We start from the raw sequence: 19,832 nt of genomic DNA on the forward strand, positions 1-19,832 counted from the left end.
CAACATATCACTTTTATTCGTCCTTGCTGCCATTGTCCTTTGTGGAGGAGCCATAGATCTTTGCAAGGACACCGTCTAGATGCTGATCTGTCGTCGTGATACCATCCCTCGTTGCGACGCCGTCCCTCACCGCGACGTCATCCTTCACAAGGAGCTGCTGTTGTCGTCCCTCGGCGTCGCCTGTGGGCACCATCGCCAGACGCCCCTCGCTGCTAATTTGTGGAAACCGTCATGAAACATCATCTGATGATTGAACTGTGATCTAAGATCAGTTTGGTGGAAGGCGTCGCAGCGAGGAACGGCAGCAACTCCCTGTGAAGGACGGCGTCGCAGCGAGGGACGACATCATGATGACGGGTCAGCGTCTGGACAGTGTCCTTACGAAGGATGCGGCTCCCAAAGAAGGACGACGACAATAGCGACGAAAGGGCAATAATATTTTTTTAAAAAAAAATCAAATTTTGTGCTACCGTTAAAAATTGATTATCAATAAAAATAGGAAAAACATTCATTAGAAACCCAAGGGCCCAACCGGGTTCGAACCGGTGACCTATTGATCTGCAGTCAATTGCTCTACCACTGAGCTATGGACCCAATTGTTATTTGTTCTACAAATTGTTTTAATTATGAAAAGCAATTTTGATAACAGGACAGAGTGAAAAGATATTAGCTTGTCATTACAGTTGAGTTTATAAAATTAATCATAGCAATGTCATTTTAGAGATCCTTAGTTTGTATTTTTTTTATTTAAAGGAATAGCTTATTGGTCTATGTTTTATAATTTTATTTTATTTAAAAAAATGTATTATTAAATGAATTTCAACGGCATGATTAAGATTTCAAAAATACTTCAACGTCTCAAAATTTAACTTCTCGCTATAAATTTTATTAAAACTATTTAAACTGATTTAACTTATTCTATCACTTAAGTGCATATTTAAATAAGACATATCACTTTTTTTTGTTTCATTTATTATATTTTATTTTAAAATTTTACTAAATTAGTGTGGAAAATTTCTACATTCACTTTTCATTTCATGCCAAAAAATAAGACAAAATTCAAGGAGTGTCCATGTATTTTTGAACCATCAAATGAACCTTTGATTTTTTTAAATCAAAATGACATCATGTTATCAAATGTTGCATTATAGATTTATAGTATATATTAAATAATAGCTGCTACATACATTATAGTAATTATGATTTCACAACTGCTATAATATAAATGTTAAGTGAGCAAAATTATGTTGTAGCAACTACGATTTTATAACTGTTTCAATATGAATGACTACTTTGAATTCATATTATATCAATTACTATTTCATAACTACTATAATATAAATGACTATTTTACATTCATGTTGTAGTGATTAGGAAATTATAACTGCTACAACTATTATAACAATCAATTGTAATAGTTATAGATTCATAACTTCTACAATGTGACTTCGATTCAGTCTTAAGTTTAGAATTTAGATAGAAAAATATAGGAGAAATATAATAACGATAATAGTGTAGTAAGGATAGATGAAATATATTTTAATAAAAAATTAAAATGAGATGCCATCATCATTTTAAAAATAAAAAGATGCTCCTTTGACTTTTATTGACAAAAAAACAACCTTTCTTATTTTTGATAAATATTTTTTAATTGCATTTTTTTTTTGTAAATGAATTGAGCCCACCAATTTTGTTCATTGATATCTTCTCCAACTTTAACAACTCACTCGCTTCTCTACGACTCGAACTACTATTTTTTCCCCCAACAACTGAAGAAAATAGATATACAATGGATCACCTATAGAAATACAGTCACGATCCACGGTTAATAGCCACACCACAGGAATACAGGAATACACGAGAGCTCAAAGCTGTGGCGTCCAGTCGAAGCGTTGCCTGTTCCCTGGATTTACTCTCACAAGAAATCTTCCCGCCCACGCGGACCCGGTTGCGTCGCTTTCTGAAAAAGTTTTCCATTTTTTTCTTCTCAATTTCTTTTTCCAGGAAAAATTGATATTTTTCGAATATCTCTCTCATTTTATTTAATTGTTCTCGTTCGAAATTATCTCAGCTTTTCGCTACAAATAATTTAATTTATGCAGAATAAAGTGTTCCTTTTTTTAATGGAAATATTTGATCTTTATATTATATTATTATTTTTTTCTTCAATTTTTCCTGATAAAATTTGTTTGATTTTCTCTAAAATTAGAACAGAGAATGAAAATATTATTTTCATTAATGTTATTCAGAAAATAGAAAATTGTTTTCTTCGAGGAAGAATATTATCCTCTATTTCCAAATCTGACCTCTCCGCCGCGGCGGAGCTCCTTCGTCTCGTCGCTTCTCCTTGTCGGCGTGATGGAGACCCCTCCGGTCCCGGCGGACGATGGAATCGCCTCCGCGGAGGGGGAGACGGCGATATGGGACTGGGGAAACTTGCTCGACGACTTCTCCATCGCGGACGACGGTTCGCTGATTCTCCCTTGGGGCACCTTCAACGAGGTCGGGACGCCGCCTTTGGAGCTTCCTCCTCTTCCCGCCGCTTCCTCGCCCTCGGTTGTGGCTTCGCCGGCCGTGGATTCTGTGGGTCGAGTCAGGAAGAGAGATCCTAGGCTCCTTTGCCCGAACTATTTGGCCGGGAGGGTGCCGTGCTCATGTCCCGAGCTGGATAAGAAGGCGGTGGAGGCCGAGGAGGCGGTGGATGGTGCGAGGAAACGTGCAAGGTCAGGCGGCGCCTCTGCCGGGGTTGTGAGGTGTCAGGTGCCTGGGTGCGAGGCCGATATCAGCGAACTGAAGGGGTATCATAAGCGGCACAGAGTTTGTCTCCGATGCGCTAATGCTTCATCGGTGGTGCTTAACGGGGAGCAAAAGCGCTATTGCCAGCAGTGTGGCAAGTGAGTTGCCATATGGTTAATTTCGTTTGTTTTCTTGTCGACATCGCAAGTTTTTCTTTTAATCTATAAATGCTCATTGTGTAGCGAGAAGCACAAATCTTTCGGCTTATTCATTATTTAAATAGCAATTCTGTATTTTCCTCCATCGGCTTATCTAGTCAGTACCTTTGCTCTATAGTTTTGAGATCTTTTACTAGGTGAAATACTAACTACCAAAGACAATTGTGTAGTCTAATATGACATATCTACAATTTTCAATGTCAACCCCCTACTTTTTACTACTTAAACTGCGGAATTATAAGTTGGCTTTCTGAGAGTCAAACTATAACCACTAACATTACACACAGGCAATCTCAGAATTCAAACCAGGGTACACGCTATTTTTGGTATTCTTCCAAGTAATTGCTCAGAAAACTAAAATTATGGACTTTATTACCTTTTAGAAACCATAAAGCAACCTATATATTGAATGCAACTTACCCTGTTAATAGGTACTTAGGTTCCTTCAAGCTCGGGCAGAGCTAGGATCTTAATTCTAGGCAACAATATAATATAATTAATAAAGCAAAAATTGATTGTTTGTGCAAAATTGATTGAATGTGCTCATCTTGATTCATCAAATCTTTACAATCGTTCGAGTTTTATGATGTTCACTGTCATGCAAATCAACATGAATATTTAACCTATTTTTACTCTTCCAATTTGTGAATCATTCGTTAACAAAAGCCTCCCCTCCTGTTTGTTTTCTCTTAGTTATCTTGAATAGATAGTAATACAAACCATATGCGATATCTTTTTCTATATTATATTGTAATCAATCATCAAATTCCTTAAACCATGAAGGATTGAACCGTCTAAATTGATTTTTTCTAAATTTTTGTTTTGGGAATTCATAGCCTAAAAGGTTGACATGGACCTTTTTCCAAATGTGTCTTCGAACTTGATCCCTACTATTAGCATTACAAGCACAAATTGGAGTCCTTACTCCAAAATCTAATGGTAGTTGTGAAAAATCAAATTCTTCAACTCTAACATCTCCAATGTTTTGTTCTTCTAGTTCTGAATCTTTCCTTTTAAAAAATCGATGCATTGTAGATATTGTGATTTCCTAATAAAAATAAACAAAAAATGAACTAATAATCCAAACTTAAACACTGAAAATCCTAAAGTCATCTAATACTAGAGACATTGCTTAATTGTATAATAGAAGTGTAAGTAGCTGAATTTGTGAGGGAAAAAATTGCATCACAAGCATAGTTGTATAATTATCAGAAGCTTTAGAATGTTAGAGTTTTTTAGTTTAATAACAAACACAATTTAGTAATAGCATATCAATGTACAAAAAGGAACAAAAAGAAAGATTTAAGATTTATGCAAATATATATGATCTATATGGAACTACAATTTATAATTTACTGTTTATGAACACGAGCGGCCGCATTGTTGCTTGGTGGGGCAGCGGCTACTCGGGAGGTTGCCATGTCGCTGCCTCATCGGGTTGCGCAAGCGGCCGCGTTGTCGCCTTGCATCTTTTTTGCTGAACAGGAAAAAAAATATAGGGCTACCTTTGATACTGTCCAATCATACATTTTTGATTGCTGTCTTTCACAGTCAAGTCAAGATGAATACTTTATGTGTATTTATTAGCATAAATCTAGGTAATCTAATGTTAACATTTTGGAGTTCAGAAATGTTTTGGAACCTTCTTGCATCCATATTGTTTTCAGGAAGTGAGGATCCTTACAAGACTTTAAAGTTAAGGTTTGTGTTCCACAACTCTCTAGCATTTAACTTCCTTCTCTTTTCGAACATGACAATTTTACATCATTTACTATCTTCATATGGTGTAAAAATTTGTGTTTTGTGTAACAATTCTTCTAGATATTTGTTTTGCTAAACGGACTTTATGCTAGTATGTAAAGAAGCTTCTGGTGTTATCTTGATGGTTTTTTATTTGTTTGATGTTGTTCTGAATTTTCTATATCTGTGGATATTTACTATATGAGGATACTCAGTCCAAAATTTCATCCTGTTTTCTCGTACTCTTTTTGGGGGCAGGTTTCATGTTTTGGCCAACTTTGATCAGGGCAAACGCAGCTGTAGAAGAAAACTAGAATGGCACAACCAAAGAAGGCGAAGAAAAAGTAATGATCCAAACAATATAGTGGAAGCAGAAACAGAAGCTCAAGGAGACCCACTACTAGACGTTACTTGTGATGGTGAACTAATAAGAGGTTAGCTTCCGAGGCAAATCAAGTTTGGCAGTGTGCTAAACTGAAATATGTCCATTTCAAAGAATTTTAGTTCAAAAGTAGCATGCGTGACTATGTCATATTTTGACACAGCATACTGCTAATGCAATGCAATTATTGTGCTTGTTGTTACTTTTTTATTATAAGTTCTCGGTTCTCTAGGCCTATCGTAAGGTAAAGTTGTAAGCTTGGGGCTCGGTGCTTGCCATAAGACTATATCGCGAGATTAAGGCTCGGTGTTTCAGGTTTGTTGTAAGGTAAAATCGCGAGCTCGGGGCTCGGTGTTCCAGGCCTATCGTAAGGAAAAGTCATGAGCTTGGGGCTCAGTGTTTCAGGCCTATCATAAGGCAAAGTTGTAAGCTCAGGGCTTAATGTTCCGAGCTTGTCGTAAGGTAATGTCAAGAGTTTGGGGCTCAGTGTTCCAATCCTGTTATAAGATAAATTTGTGAGCTCAGGGCTTGATGTTCCGGGTCTGTCGTAAGGTAAAGTAGCGAGTGTGGGACTCGGTGTTCTAGGCTCGTCGTAAGGCAAAGTCACGAGCTCGAGACTCAATGTTCCAGGCCTATTGTAAGGTAAAATTACGAGCTCGAGGCTCGGTGTTCCAAGCCTATCTTAAGGCAAAGTCGCGATCTCGGGGCTATTCCAAATCTGTCGTAAGGCAAAGTCGTGAGCTCGGGTCTCAGTGTTCCAGACTTGTCGTAAGGTAAAATCGCGAGCTTGGGGCTTAGTGTTCTAAGTATGTGATAATTAGCATTTTTTACGGATAAATTAGGATTAGATTGGACCAGTTTGATCACATTTCATATCATAAATAGGGTGTTTTGAGCTGATTCTTTATCTGGATAAAATTTTAGTGTTATCTTATTTTTCTATTAATTTATGGTATTTATTGATATTAATTGGTGGTAATTCATTTTGCAGGAAATCCAACTTGGAGAAAAATCAATTCTAGCTCAAATCTGGATCAATTTGGAGTTAATTTGGCTTGATTAGGTTCGAAATCAGTTTGGTTCAAGTCATGGTTCAACTCAATCATTTGAATTTGGCTTAGCTCAAACAAAACCCAAGTTCAACTTAATCACATTGGGTTTACTCGGTTCAGTCACATGATTCAGCCCAATTTCATCCCGGTTCGGTTCAATTTGGCTGGTTCAAACCTGGTTCAGTAGTCGGTTCACGCAAAGGTTTAAAAGCAGAAATTAGGGCTCGCGAACAGGGAGCTCGGTCCGCTAGGTCTCTTCTCCTCCTTCTTCTCGCGACGTCGCTTTTCCCTACCGGGCTCCCGTCGCGTTCTTCCTCCTTCACCCCGATCATCACAGACCGGCGGCCGACGGTCCTTCCACACAACAGAGAGCAAGCCGTGAGTGGTTGCTCCGGTGAGGTCTCTGTCCCTCCCGATTCCACCAGTGCTGAGCAGAGTCAATTCCGTTGACGTGGTTGCGAACACGGGAACAATCCTCCTCGATTCTGATCGCTTTCCATTCCCCAGAGATTGTAAGGTAAGGGTTTCATTTCTTTTGACATTTGGTTGTGGTTGCAGCTAGGCGTTGGCTGAGACAGAACCCGATCCACGATTCTCCGTTCGTTCTCCGCCGTGGTGTTATGCTCTGGTGCAACCCGCTTCCCCTTTGGTGTGACATCGATCAAGTGGTGTTAGCCTTCCTTTGTTCTGAGTTGGTCCGGGAATTCATCCTTCCACTGTCCCCTTCACCTGTTCCTCCTCTCCTCAGTTTGGTACCGGTGCTGATTGAGGGAGTAACCTAACCCTAGCTTGAACTTTACCTAACTATTTTTTGCTTGGTTATTCTGTGATTACCGTTCACTTGCAATTCCCCCTGTTAATTGAAGTGTGAAACTGTGTTGTTTCGGTTGTTTGAACAGAGCAGAGTGTTATTGGTAAATCTGTTTTTGTTCTGTGTGATAGTTGTGGTCTTCGGTTGATGTATTTTGATATTAATCGGGTGTTGAGAGATTTTGTGGTTGATTAAAGATATAACATCCTTATTCAGTAATCCGTAACTAGCAACAATCTGTAAATTGAATTCTTTAATTGAATAAAGATTTGTTTGTTGTATTTAGATAGAATGTTGTAATTTAGTTGTGATTGTGTTGAACATGTTTACTTTGATGTGGATGAATCATTTGTATACTATGATGGTTCGTTGTTGTGTGTAGATGTAGATTAGATTGGGAATTGATTGTATACGTTGTATAACAATTAGGATGTTTATCTACAACTTGATGTGTATGTTGTATGAGTATGCTTGTAGTGTAAATAGACATATGTAAATTGTATTTATTTGTAAATCATTGTAACTAAGCGAGTGTAATTGTGTAATTGTTTTATTAGTTACGAGGAAGTGTAGATTTGAATAATGCTTGAACGATGATTTGTAAATCGATGTTGTGCATGTTTGTATTTAAAATGCATGTTGTAAGTTGTGGGAATGAATTTTAGTTGTAAATTTGTGTCTTGGTTGTGTGGATCTCAAGTTAGGTTGTACGTATATTTTTAATTGTTTATGATTAGTGTGTAAATTGTATAGTATGTATCTCTAATTGTTGATTGTTATTGTACAGTGTAGGATTTAAATTTGAATAATTAAATTTTGTAAATAATTGAGAGAATAAAGATGATAACCCCTGTACTAACTGTCTAGGATGACTGTTTAATTGAGGAGGTAACCTACTTGAAAGGGTTATTAAAGCAAAGAGATCAGGAAATGATATAAAGAGATAAGCAAATGAGACAAAGAGATAATGAAATTAATAAATTACGAAGACAACAAGACCTGATCTTGCAACATCTTCAATTGCAATCCATTCCTAGTGATGATGACGACGACGACGACGACGATAATGGTGGTGGTTCTTTATGAGTTTTTTTGTGTATAAATTTTTTATAATCAATATTTTATTTATTTAATATTTTATTAGAGCTGCAAGTTAATAATTTATATATTTTTAGTAATACTATTTATTTTTGTGTAAATAGGTTTTTTTTAAAAAAATTTAAAAAAAAAGAGGTAAGTCTTTATATATTTAGTTTATAGGTTTAAGTTTTAATTTTAAGAATGATATTTTCTCTTTATCATGTTTTCTTATGCAGGAGAAGAAAAGATAGTGACGGAGAAGGAAGCAGAGTCTCCGGAGAGCACAAACGACCACGATGATTCTATTCTATCTTTTCTTCGTCCTCAGATTTGTTTATATCAGTACTTTGTATGGATTTGTTGGATTGTTATGACTGGATGTTGGTTGGACTTATAGACATGTGTACATGTCTATTGTGGATCTTTGTATGGATTGCATCATTTGGATTTTGTATATTATGCATGTTATGGATTATGGATATTGATATGGATATTTGTATGTATATGGATCTTTGTATAATGAATGAATGTTATTGATTGTTTCATATTTATGTATTGTGATATATGGATGTTGATATTGATATGTATGTGACAGGTTATATGTATTTTATGAATCGATCCGATTGGATCGATATTGTATTGTATATACGGGATATTCAACAAATAAGTAGGATAGGAAAAAAAATTTTAAATTTGCGATGAATTTTACGATGAAATTTATTTTCATCGTAAATTGGCGATAAATTTTACGACGAAAATAGCTTCATCGCAATTCTATCGTAAGTTACTATTTATCAAAATTTTGTGATAAAAAATCATATTCATCGCAAAATTTATCGTTGATTGGCGATGAAATGATTTTCGTCGCCAATTGGCGACGAAAATCATTTTTGTCGCCGATTGGCGACGAAAGTGTTTTCGTCGCCAATTGACGATGAATTTTACGACGAATATGATTTTCCATCGTAAAATTTAGCGATGAAATTAGAATTTTTGTCGCAGAGTTTGGCGACGAATAGATTGCGATGAATTTAAATTCGTCGTAAATTTTATCGCAAACGATTTTGCGATGAATTTTTTTAAGAAATTCATCGTAAAAGCCAGATTTTTTTTGTAGTGGTTGAATGTTAGACTACGAATCAAGTACATAAGTGAAAAGATAAGAATCATAGAGATAAAAATATTAAGATGAATATGTTGAATACAAATATGATAGATAATATAGGTATGTATTTATGTGATCAATAAATATCCTAATTAAGTGATGTGAGAGTTACATGTTTATCTACTTTAAAGTTGTACATTCTTGATATCACCTGGCAGCTATTAGTTTGGCAAACTTGGGGCAATTTTTGGAGGTAAAATGCTTGGGAGCTTAAAATATGATTCACTTGGCAATTAACAGTTGGGAAAATTTTGAGCTCTCACCTAGTAGCTGGATGTAGAATATTCATGTTTCAGCGATCAATACTTGTCTGAGTAGAAATTGGAGTGTGATTGAATCTAATTATGTTTCACTGAGATTGTTTGAATGATCGACCATAACTATCATACTTGCTTCATTGAACTATTTAATTGAATCAAGTATGACTCCCTAGAAACTGGAGTATGAATCTATGTATGTATAATTCAATGAAACTAGAGAACCTCATGCTTATTTATGTGATTGCTATGATTTGATTACTAGTAGAATGACACCTATTTAATTGGAGAAGAATGTTTCTATATCTAGTGGATAGAATGGCATTGATCTGAATGATTCTACATTTGTGTGATTAGAATGCATGGCTTCACTGGAGTAGAATGATTGAATGTTTGCTATGATTCAAACTATGAGATTGTCGTCGGCTTGGACATGATCTCGTTGATTTTGTTTTTAATTCAAGTGTTGAATTTATCTTGAAGATAGACGATTTTTCTTTTTGATTCTGTTGAAATACAATCAAAGTCCCATATTGAAAATACAAAAAAAAGATCCTGAGATTATGGGGTTATAAGATGAAGATATCTATATTGGTACGACGGTGTGGACCCAAAGTGGACAATATCATACCATTTTGGAGATACTTATGGATTCCATCGATTCCTAGTAAAAGGTTCATTGGGACCATTGAAGGGACGGGTCCGTCGGGACCCGGACCAATAAGGAGTTCGTTAGAACTACTAAGGAGGGGCTCTTAGTGGTCCTTCATTTGAGGGGTAGATTGTTGGAATACAATCAAAGTTCCACATTGAAAATACATGAAAAAGATTCTTGGGTTATAAGATAGAAGATATCTTATTGATATGAGGCCTTTTGGATAGAGCTCAAAAAATAAAATCATAAGGGCATGAGCCCAAAGTGAACAATATTATATGTCATTTTGAAGATACATATGGATTCCATCGGATCTAATAGTGGTATCAGAGGGTCTATGTGGTGTCATGTGGGGACTCTCACAAGGGAATGATTGGGGGCTCCAAATAAGGGGTTGGAGATATATATGGATTCCATCAAATTCAAATCTAACTGTGGTATCAGAGCATGTCTGTCATGTGGGGATCCGCACAAGAGAATGATTGAGGGCTCCTAGTAAGGGATCTATTGAGATCGTTAAGTAGACGGGTCCGTTGTCCTCCCAGTGGTTTAGTCAATTTTAATTTGAAGTACATTTTAAACATATTTAGAGGTTGACTCTTAGAATCATCTATGGGATTCAAAGTTTGATGTTTTTATTTATCCTTTGAGTGAGCAAAATTGAGATGCCATGAGCTCATGATTGCTAAGTTCACCATTGCTCCATGGATCCATGGGCCAAATATGAAATCCGCCATGAGTATATTGTTAGAGTAAGAATACCCCTTGAGCACAGTTCAGCAGTAAAGCTCCACTCGATTACGGTTTGAAATCAACAATTTAATGATTCTAAATTATCAGTTCGATAATTTTTAACAAGTTGACTCTCAATCTTAATCAACGATTATGATTTACAATTCAAAATTATCTATTTATGATTCCATTTGATTCTTGATTCAACACGGTTCAAGATTATTATTTTTTTAAAAAATATTTAAAAATTATAAATTTATAAAAAAAATAAAATGACTTGTATTTATTTAAGTTATATATATTTTCCTTATGATTTTAAAGGAGTATTTTAAATCTTATAAGTATTACCATAAGTACTTCTTTATGTCTCGGGTGTCAAAATTTGCTTGAGTTTATCATCGGTAAATTTAATATCTTAATCCTTATTCGGATTGATTATTTTTTTGCTCCTTCGAAATCGAGATGATAAACCCCATCTTTCTATTATAATTGAAGAATTAAAATAAAAAAAATCAAGATTTTGAAATTGAAAATAGAAAAGATGGTGTGAAAATGATAAAATAATCTCTTTATTTATAGAGTTCGAAGAATAACGAACATTAAATCATAGTTATTAATAAAAAATTATCAAATAATCTCAATCGATAATACTTTTCTTCTTAATGGTCAAAATTATTTTTACTTCTTCTCTCTAGTTTTTAAATCACATTAATATAAACAAACTGTTATAGAATACAACACGGTGAAAAAAATTATTTACTCTTTTATTTTTTTACTATTAAAAATAATAATATAATATAAAAATATTAATTAATTATTAAATAATTAACAAACACATAAGGATATTAATGATTATAATTTAATTGATTAGCATATTCAACTCTGACAATGAAATTCTTTTTAATAAATTTTACATCTATAAAAGAAACAATGATTCATGTCGGATCGATTATGATTCAATTTGAATGGGAGATTTGAATATTTAAATTATTAAATAATTTTATTTCTCTTTCTGTTTTTAATAATAAATTAAGGAGAAATAATATGATTTTTTTTAGAATAATTTTTTATTTAATAAATTCTATCTTAAAATAAGGTATGGCTAATATATAAAATTATGGCAATGGATCCTACAGATCGTCTTTAACTATGACATGTGACATTGGACGGGACAGCATGGTCCACCCACAATTTAGTTGTTCAAAAATTGATTAACAAGCCACCATGCATCATTAAGTCACCCATGCCCCCACCCAATCACCAACTCTTGTGCATCATCGGTTCATTTTCTATCTATCTATTTGTTTTTAATTTTCCTAAAAAATAAAAAATTATACATTTTGGGATATTGGAAAAGAAGAAAAGGATTCATCTTCCCCTCATAATTAAAGAAAATATCCTTACAATTTCATTGTTAATATTTTTATTTCGCCGTTAAATGCATATTTTATAAGATAAAATATTTTTTTGTCCATTTAAATTGTGTCACTAGATCATTTAAAATGGAGATATCTTTTAATAGTAAAATAAATATAATATCAATAAAAATATTTATTAAATTGATCAAATGATTTAAAAAGATCATATAATACTTTTGAAGTAGTTGTGTATTAATTTTTATTAAATATTTTATATAACTGTTTTTATTAAAATTATTATATTTTCTATCGACTTTAAAATATTTATGTAATTTATATTTTAGTAAAAACCTATTTTAACATTTTCTAAAAAAAATAATTTTCTTAGCGACCGGAGTCCTTAGGTGTGGTCCCGCCTTCGGTACGTTCCACGTTGCCGTCTCGGAAACCAACCAAGAAGCGTATAAAGGTGAGACATGGAACATCAATCGAACTCGGTGACGTCATCATCCACTTCCTCGAAGTTGCACGTCGCCATCGGAGCTGCCACGTGCCTCCTCCTTTCTTGTTTGCGAATTTTCTCCGCATTCTCCAGAAAATCCGACCATGGCCCATGCTTATCTCCCGGCCAATAATAGCTACGACGATCGACGACCCCTCCTCACGCCACCCACCAGGCCACCGTGCCGGGCCCCGCCTTGCTCTCGCTTCCCCTCCGCCCGTGTGCTACCTCCACCTGTCCCGTCGCCAGCCAAACTGCTTTCCGCGTGTCACCTCGCGCCTCCTGCGCCACCTCCTTGGTGCCGCACGACGCCCACCGTCTATTCCTTTGCCCTACCCTCCTACGACCGCCACCTGTCGCTCTCAGCCAATTAGATCTGGAGAAGGCATCGATACACGTGTTGATCTGGACACGTGCCGGCTTCCCTCGCGCTATTTAAGCTACTCCGCCTTTGGACGGTGTTAGTAGCGGCGCCAATAAATGAAATTAGATTAAAGCGGAGGGATCAAAGTGGAAGATGGAGCGGAAAGGCGGTTGCTGCATCGCCATGTACGGTGGAGGTGGAGACGCCGAGGCGGCGTGGAGGATGGGTCGGATCATGCTCAGGTTCCGCCCGATCGCCCCCAAGCCGGCCGCCGGTTCCTCGGAGATCGTCTCAGCCGTCGCTGAGTTGTCTCCTCTGGGAAGGAAAATGAGGCGGAAGAGTTCTGGCGCTCGTTCTAGAGGGAGGAAGAATAGGAAGGTGGAGACCAAGCCATCGCCGTATTGTAAGGATGGCCAGAAGGCGTCGGAGTCGTCTTCCTTCGCGAACACCACAACGACGACCAGCTCGCCCAGGATCGTGACGCTGCCGCTGATGCCGGAGGCGGACGAGCGGAGGGGCGACATGGCGGAGCGCCAGCGCCCGTCTTCTGGATCTGAGCGTCTGCTTACTGCGCCGGGATGGATTGGGTGCGAGGCGGCGGAGAGGGCGCCTTGGCTGGTGACGGCGGTGGGATCGTGGGTGACGGTGGAGAGCGTGACGGACACGTGGAGGGAGTGGGAGGTCGCTTGGAGGAGCGACGAGGCGGTGCGGGCGGAGCTGGCGGCGGACGAGTGCCCCGGGTTGGTGTCCGACGAATGGGATCGGGTCACGTGGACCAACGAGGCGTACCGGAGGATGGTGGCGGGCGACGGTTCGGGCGATGGCGGCGGCGGCTGCGGAGGCAGAGCGGAGGAGGCGGTGCGGGTGGGTCTGGTGGTGCAGGCAGCGGTGCCGGCGGCGAGGGTGTATCGGGCGTTCACGTGCAGGATGCGGGTTCACTACAGGAAGCGGCCCGGGAGGGCGGAGCGGGCCGTGTTGTCCCTTGCGGCCCCGTGCGACGTGTGGAGGCTGGACGACGGCGGCACAGCGTGGAGGATCGACGTGAAGGCCGCGTTAAGTCTCAGCCTGTAGCGCGTCCGCAGGAAATTTAAAAAAAAGGTATGCGTGTAAATCTTTGTGTACATAAGAAGCGGAATGACTTTGGACCTCTCCAACAAGAATAAGTTTTGGTGTCGCGTGAGCTTGCTTGTGTTCCTCACAACTGAAGTCTACAAAATTAAATACTTACAACTCGATAAAAAAATTGAAAGGAGTTTAAATTTATAAAAAAGATTGCTATGTCATTTATGAGAGATTTGTAACCAGATTTCAAATCTTGGAACTAACTTGACATTCAATTTTATTTTAAATGTAACAATTTATATAATTTTTAGAGATTTTATATATAAAAAACTATTGACTATTAAATTGCATTTGCATAAATGATATCATAAACGTTTTGCCAAAAAAATCACTTTCTGCATTTTTTTTAAAGAAAGTCAAGTAATTTATAGGGAGACTTGTTTAAAAATCCCCAATGGAAAACTTGTCTTTGTGATCAGTCCCTATCCATGAATTTATTTGCATGCACTCCCCAATCTTCCCCAATCTTTAGTTTCAACTCCCCACTACATAATTTTACAAACTTACCCTCCACCTCTCCACCTCCCCACCTCCCCACCTCCTGCTGTCTTTTCCTTCTCGCCGTCGCCGTCGCACTCGTCGTCGTCCTCGTCCTCAAGCCCAAGAAGCCCCAGTTCGACCTTCAGCAGGTCTCCGTGCAATACATCCTCGTCGCTCCTTCTTCCCCCTCCGCTGCCACCTCCACCTTCGGGTCCGACGGCGCCGGAGGGGTCCAGCCGGTGGCTGCCGCAGGGGCCCAGCCGACGGCCGCGTACCTATCTCTCAACATCACGCTGCTTTTCACCGCGAACAACCCTAACAAGGTCGGGATCCGGTACGACGCGACGGCGCTGGACGTGATGTACCGCGGCGTGCCGCTGGGGGTGGCGGCGGTTCCTGCATTCGAACAGCCGGCGCAGAGCCGCCGCCTGGTGGAGACCCGCGTCTTCGTCGACCACTTCAACGTGCTCCATGGCAACGCCCTCGATCTCGTCCGCGACGCCTCCCTCAACGACCGCGTCGACCTCCGCCTCACCGGCGACGTCGCCGCCAGGATCCTGGTCCTCGGCATCTCCTCCCCTAGGGTTCGGGTGAGTCCGGAGTGCCCCTCCGCTACCGAATTGCTGCCTCATCTCTATCCTTCTGCTTTAAGTTGCAAAAATTCGCAACGATTGCAAAAGTCTGCATTTTTATCTGAGTAAATTGTTCTTTTGCGTTCAATCAAACAGGCGTCCGTGGACTGCGCAATCGTGATCAGCCCGAGGAAACAATCGCTCACTTACAAACAGTGCGGAGTCGACGGATTAAATTTCTGAGCACTTTCAAAGATAAAAATGAAGGCGGAAGCTCTCCGCACGTTCACCATTGTCGTTCTCTCCGTTATGCTTTCTCTTTGATCTTGTCATTTTGGTCTTTGAGCTTAGGATAGGGTAGAAGCATATCTGATACATCGGAAGAACTGCTCTCTTCTGCGTTCACCATTGTCGTTCTCTCCGTTATGCTTTTCTTGAAAATATTTTCTTCAGCTGTCTTTTCCCCTTCACTCTCCCTGTCGCCTCCTGTTGCTCTCGTCTCCATCTCCTCTTCGTCTTCTTCCTTTCCTTGGAAGTGTAAAGGTTCGCATCCAATGCTGGGTAGGCATTTGATCATGAGATACGAGCCGGTTTCTCGCAGAAACTCTAGCATCGGCCGGATCACCATCTCCACTAGCTCCGGCCGGAAGCTGCCGGCGGAGGAGGGGTAGGAGTTTGGGAGCGTCGTGAGGGCGATGGGGGACGAGATCTTGACGTCGGCGTAGAGATGCAGGCGGGCGTGCGCGGTGTGGACGTTCTGCATCGTCGGGACGAGGAAGTTGGTGATGTTGCGGGGGAAGACGAAAACCTCGTTCCCGACGGCGATGGAGTGGATCTGGGTGGAGGGGTAGTAGGTGGCGACGTTGCGCTGCACCCATTGCAGAGCGAAGCCCGGATGGGCGACGACGGAGGCGAGGAGCTCGTTGGGCACAGTGACCACCACCTTGATGTCGGAGCCGGCGAGGGCGCGTAGGACGGATGGGTCAGCGTCGTATAGCTTGACGTGGCCAATGTCGTTGGATTTCAGCAACTCCACCACTTTGGTCGCCGGAGGCAGGTTGTTGGTCACCCTGCCATAGTTGACACCGACGAAAAAAAAATTCCAGCTTCTACAACCAAATAAACCGCCATTGAACGAAAGAAAACTAATTTCGAGCTCAGAAAAGATGATTTTTCTTGCCGTATCCGAAACAGAGGAGGCGAGGAAGGAGAACAACAAGATGGAACAAAATGGAAGAAGCTCCATGACCTGAAACAGAGCATGAGATGAGATGAATAATCCAAAGAAAGGAAGAAAAAATAGCAGATTCGAAGAATGAGGAGGACTCACCACCAATGTAGTTTTATTTCTTCCTCAGATTGCAAGGATTAGGGATGGAGAAAGCGGCGAAGAGAGCAGAGTGAGCAGAGCGAAGGAAGAAGACGAAGTGCACTCTTAAGTGGCAGCATCAACATGCAATTAGGGAAATTTCATTTTGGTCCACGAACTTATTAAAAATGTTAATCGACCCTCATCTCGAACTTATTAGGGAAATTTCATTTCATTTTGGTCCCAAACCATATGTATATGAGGTTACCTCATGGTCATCATGGTGAAGATCTCATCTGAACACTATACTCAAATCTTCTAAAATCATACTGGATCTCACTCGATTGATACTGTAATTTCCACAATAAGTACTGAAATTTTCTTATTTTGTACTCAAATTGCACTTGCTCTTGACATTCATTTTCACTCTTGATATATTTTTCTACATGGTTACCAAACTATGTACATGTGAGGTTGCCTCATGGTCATTATGGTGGGGGTGTCATCTCAACAATACTCAAATTTATTAAAATCGTACTAGATCTCACTCGATTTATACTGTAAATGCTGCAGCGTAGAAGTCTGACAAGTGAATCAGTACACCGCCCCCTGCGGTCACCTCCCAGTTCTAAACCAATTATTTAAAAAAATTTAAATTTCAAATCAGATTCCTCCAAAATAACAAGTGTTTAAGAAGCGGATTAAGGCATTAATTACTAATAAAACATAAATGCCATCCTTTTATTTTTATTTTTGTTTTTATTTTATAACAGGTCAGATAAATTCGAAATATATCTTATTTTAAATATTTGATCAGTGTATTGTAAATGCCCTCCTTCCGTTGCAAAGAAGCAACATCCCACTACTCATACTTCATGCCCCTCCTTTCCTTTGATATCAATTAAAGACATGGCAACTAATTAAGACTATAGTTAATCCCATGATGATGGGAAACAAGCTTTCCACTCAAGTTTTGTTAGTGGAATCTCCACTATCTCATCTTGTGAAATGCATATAAAAAAATTTTTAAAATCTTAAACCTTAAATCCTAAATCTTAAACTCTAAATCCGAACTCCAAAACCTGAAACTCAAACCCAAAACTTGAAACTCGAAACCTGAACCCGAAACTCAAAACCCTAAACCTTAAAACCCGAAACCCCTAACCCCGAAACTCAAAACTCGAAATCCAAAACCCCTAAAACTCAAAATTCAAAACTCGAAACCCAAAACCCCTAAAACTCGAAACTCAAAACCCGAAAATCTCAAACTTCAAACCCCAAACCCTGTTAGATGCGAAGGGTGAGAACTAGGGGTGAAAATGAATTAAGCAGGCTCATGAGCTTTTCGAACTGATTCGAATAATATTCGATTCGTGTTTGACTATTCACGAGTTTTTATTTAATTTTATTATATATTTATTATTTTCTATTATGTTATTCAGTCAATATATTTTAATGAATTTGAACTTTGAATCCATTAACTCAATAACGCTTAATGGGTTAATAGATTTACTGAGTTAACGGATAATAGATTATATTGTAGGATCGTTGAGAGCGCTTGATCCGGGACGAATATCCATCACCAAGGGAGGGATACGGACAGAGAAGGGGTAGAAGCCCGGAAGGGTATTTCCTGAAGACTTAGGGAAGGGTAGGGAAGATCGATCTTCCTTAACGCAAAAGACACAGACCTCACGTGAGAGACCTGGACTCCTCTTCTCATCGGCACGGGAAGTCATCCTCTAACCAAAGGATAATTGAGCAGAGGGTAAACCTCAACAAGGGGTAACATATACAAGGACACACCAGTTGGACTCCCCGCCATATCGAGAGTCAGTCCTTAATGATGATACACCACCTCACGCCCAACCTCATAATCGCATACCTACCTCCGGACAAAGTACCGACATCGCACGCCTACCTCCGGATAAGGTATCGGCATCGCATGCCTACCTCCGGATAAGGTATCGACATCGCATGTCTCCCTCCAGATAAGGCACCAGCACCGCATACCTGCCTCCAGACAAGGTATCGGCATCGCATGCCTACCTCCGGATAAGGTATCGGCATCGCATGCCTCCCTCCAGACAAGGCACCAGCACCGCATACCTGCCTCCAGACAAGGTATCGGCATCGCATGCCTACCTCCGGATAAGGTATCGGCATCACATGCCTACCTCCGGATAAGGTATCGGCATCGCATGCCTCCCTCCAGACAAGGCACCAGCACCGCATACCTGCCTCCAGACAAGGTATCGGCATCGCATGCCTACCTCCGGATAAGGTATCGGCATCGCATGCCTCCCTTCAGACAAGGCACCAGCACCGCATACCTGCCTCCAGACAAGGTATCGACATCGCATGCCTACCTCCGGATAAGGTATCGGCATCGCATGCCTCCCTCCAGACAAGGCACTAGCACCGCATACCTGCCTCCAGACAAGGTATCGGCATCGCATGCCTACCTCCGGATAAGGTATCGGCATCGCATGTCTCCCTCCAAACAAGGTATCGGCATCGCATGTCTACCTCCAGACCAGGTACCGACATCGCATGCCTACCTCCGGATAAGGTATCGGCATCGCACGCCTACCTCCGGACAAGGAACCGGCACCGCACGCCTACCTTCGGACCAGGGTCCCAGCAAAGATATCTGGATCGCTCCAAAGAGATCCCCCACTAAAACAAGGCCGCCCGCACGCAAGCGCGCCTCCCCAAATCGGCCACTCCCGACCTCCGTCTGCAGCAGATGTGTTAGCGCAGCACCACACCAGCCTTCCCACAAGGCTCGCCGGCTCATCTACAAGAATGAGCACCTAGAACAAGTCCCCCACTTGACCCAGTCTAGACTCTATCATCCAGAGAAGATACCTCAGGCAGGCATAACCGTCGGATAGAGATCTGCAAAGCCAAGCCATCAGATAACCAAAAACCCTCGAATATAATCCTTACCATGTCAATAGGAGATTGATAGCCAATCACCGGCACTTAGATCCGGGAATATCGCCCCTCCCGACTCTATATAAGCTACACAGGTATGATAATGAACTCTCTGAATTCTTTCTGAAGACACACTTCTTTACTCGTTGCCTGACTTGAGCGTCGGAGTGGCCACGCCGGGATCCCCCGGCGCCCCGCTGACCCGTGCGTTCAGTTGTTGTCTCCTCAGGATCCCTCCCTCGACGTGGCAGTACAAGTTGACGCGGCTTCCTCTTACCTGGTGTTATGGCTATCGTCGGCGAGAAGCCGGAACAGCGCTAAAGGGGGTGAATAGCGCTATCGGTAGCATTTTCAAAA

At 40.3% G+C, this 19,832-nt stretch overlaps 3 protein-coding genes and 1 non-coding gene across 4 annotated transcripts; 3 read left to right on the forward strand and 1 right to left on the reverse strand.

Moving 5' to 3' along the window:
- Window positions 1-522: 522 nt before the first annotated feature.
- On the reverse strand, window positions 523-594 carry TRNAC-GCA (transfer RNA cysteine (anticodon GCA)). The gene has a single exon. It is a non-coding gene; the product is annotated as a tRNA-Cys (tRNA).
- A 1,731-nt stretch (window positions 595-2,325) lies between these two features.
- Window positions 2,326-5,176, forward strand: LOC141837048 (squamosa promoter-binding-like protein 9). Its single transcript, XM_074724526.1, has 2 exons — window positions 2,326-2,894; window positions 4,953-5,176. Exons 1-2 carry the CDS (start codon window positions 2,359-2,361, stop codon window positions 5,131-5,133), a joined length of 717 nt encoding a protein of 238 aa, XP_074580627.1. The 5' UTR covers window positions 2,326-2,358; the 3' UTR covers window positions 5,134-5,176.
- Window positions 5,177-13,168: 7,992 nt separating this feature from the next.
- Window positions 13,169-14,224, forward strand: LOC141841746 (uncharacterized). The gene has a single exon (XM_074729946.1). The coding sequence runs from the start codon at window positions 13,206-13,208 to the stop codon at window positions 14,121-14,123; it is 918 nt and encodes a 305-aa protein (XP_074586047.1). The 5' UTR covers window positions 13,169-13,205; the 3' UTR covers window positions 14,124-14,224.
- A 378-nt stretch (window positions 14,225-14,602) lies between these two features.
- On the forward strand, window positions 14,603-15,469 carry LOC141837423 (uncharacterized). The gene is made up of 2 exons (XM_074724829.1): window positions 14,603-15,244; window positions 15,383-15,469. The coding sequence occupies exons 1-2, from the start codon at window positions 14,603-14,605 to the stop codon at window positions 15,467-15,469; spliced, it is 729 nt and encodes a 242-aa protein (XP_074580930.1).
- Window positions 15,470-19,832: the final 4,363 nt, after the last annotated feature.

This window comes from Curcuma longa, chromosome 11 (assembly GCF_044706935.1).
Source record: "Curcuma longa cultivar G26 ecotype Majalengka, Jawa Barat chromosome 11, ITB_CL_G26_1.1, whole genome shotgun sequence".
NCBI classification, from domain to species: Eukaryota; Viridiplantae; Streptophyta; class Magnoliopsida; order Zingiberales; family Zingiberaceae; genus Curcuma; species Curcuma longa.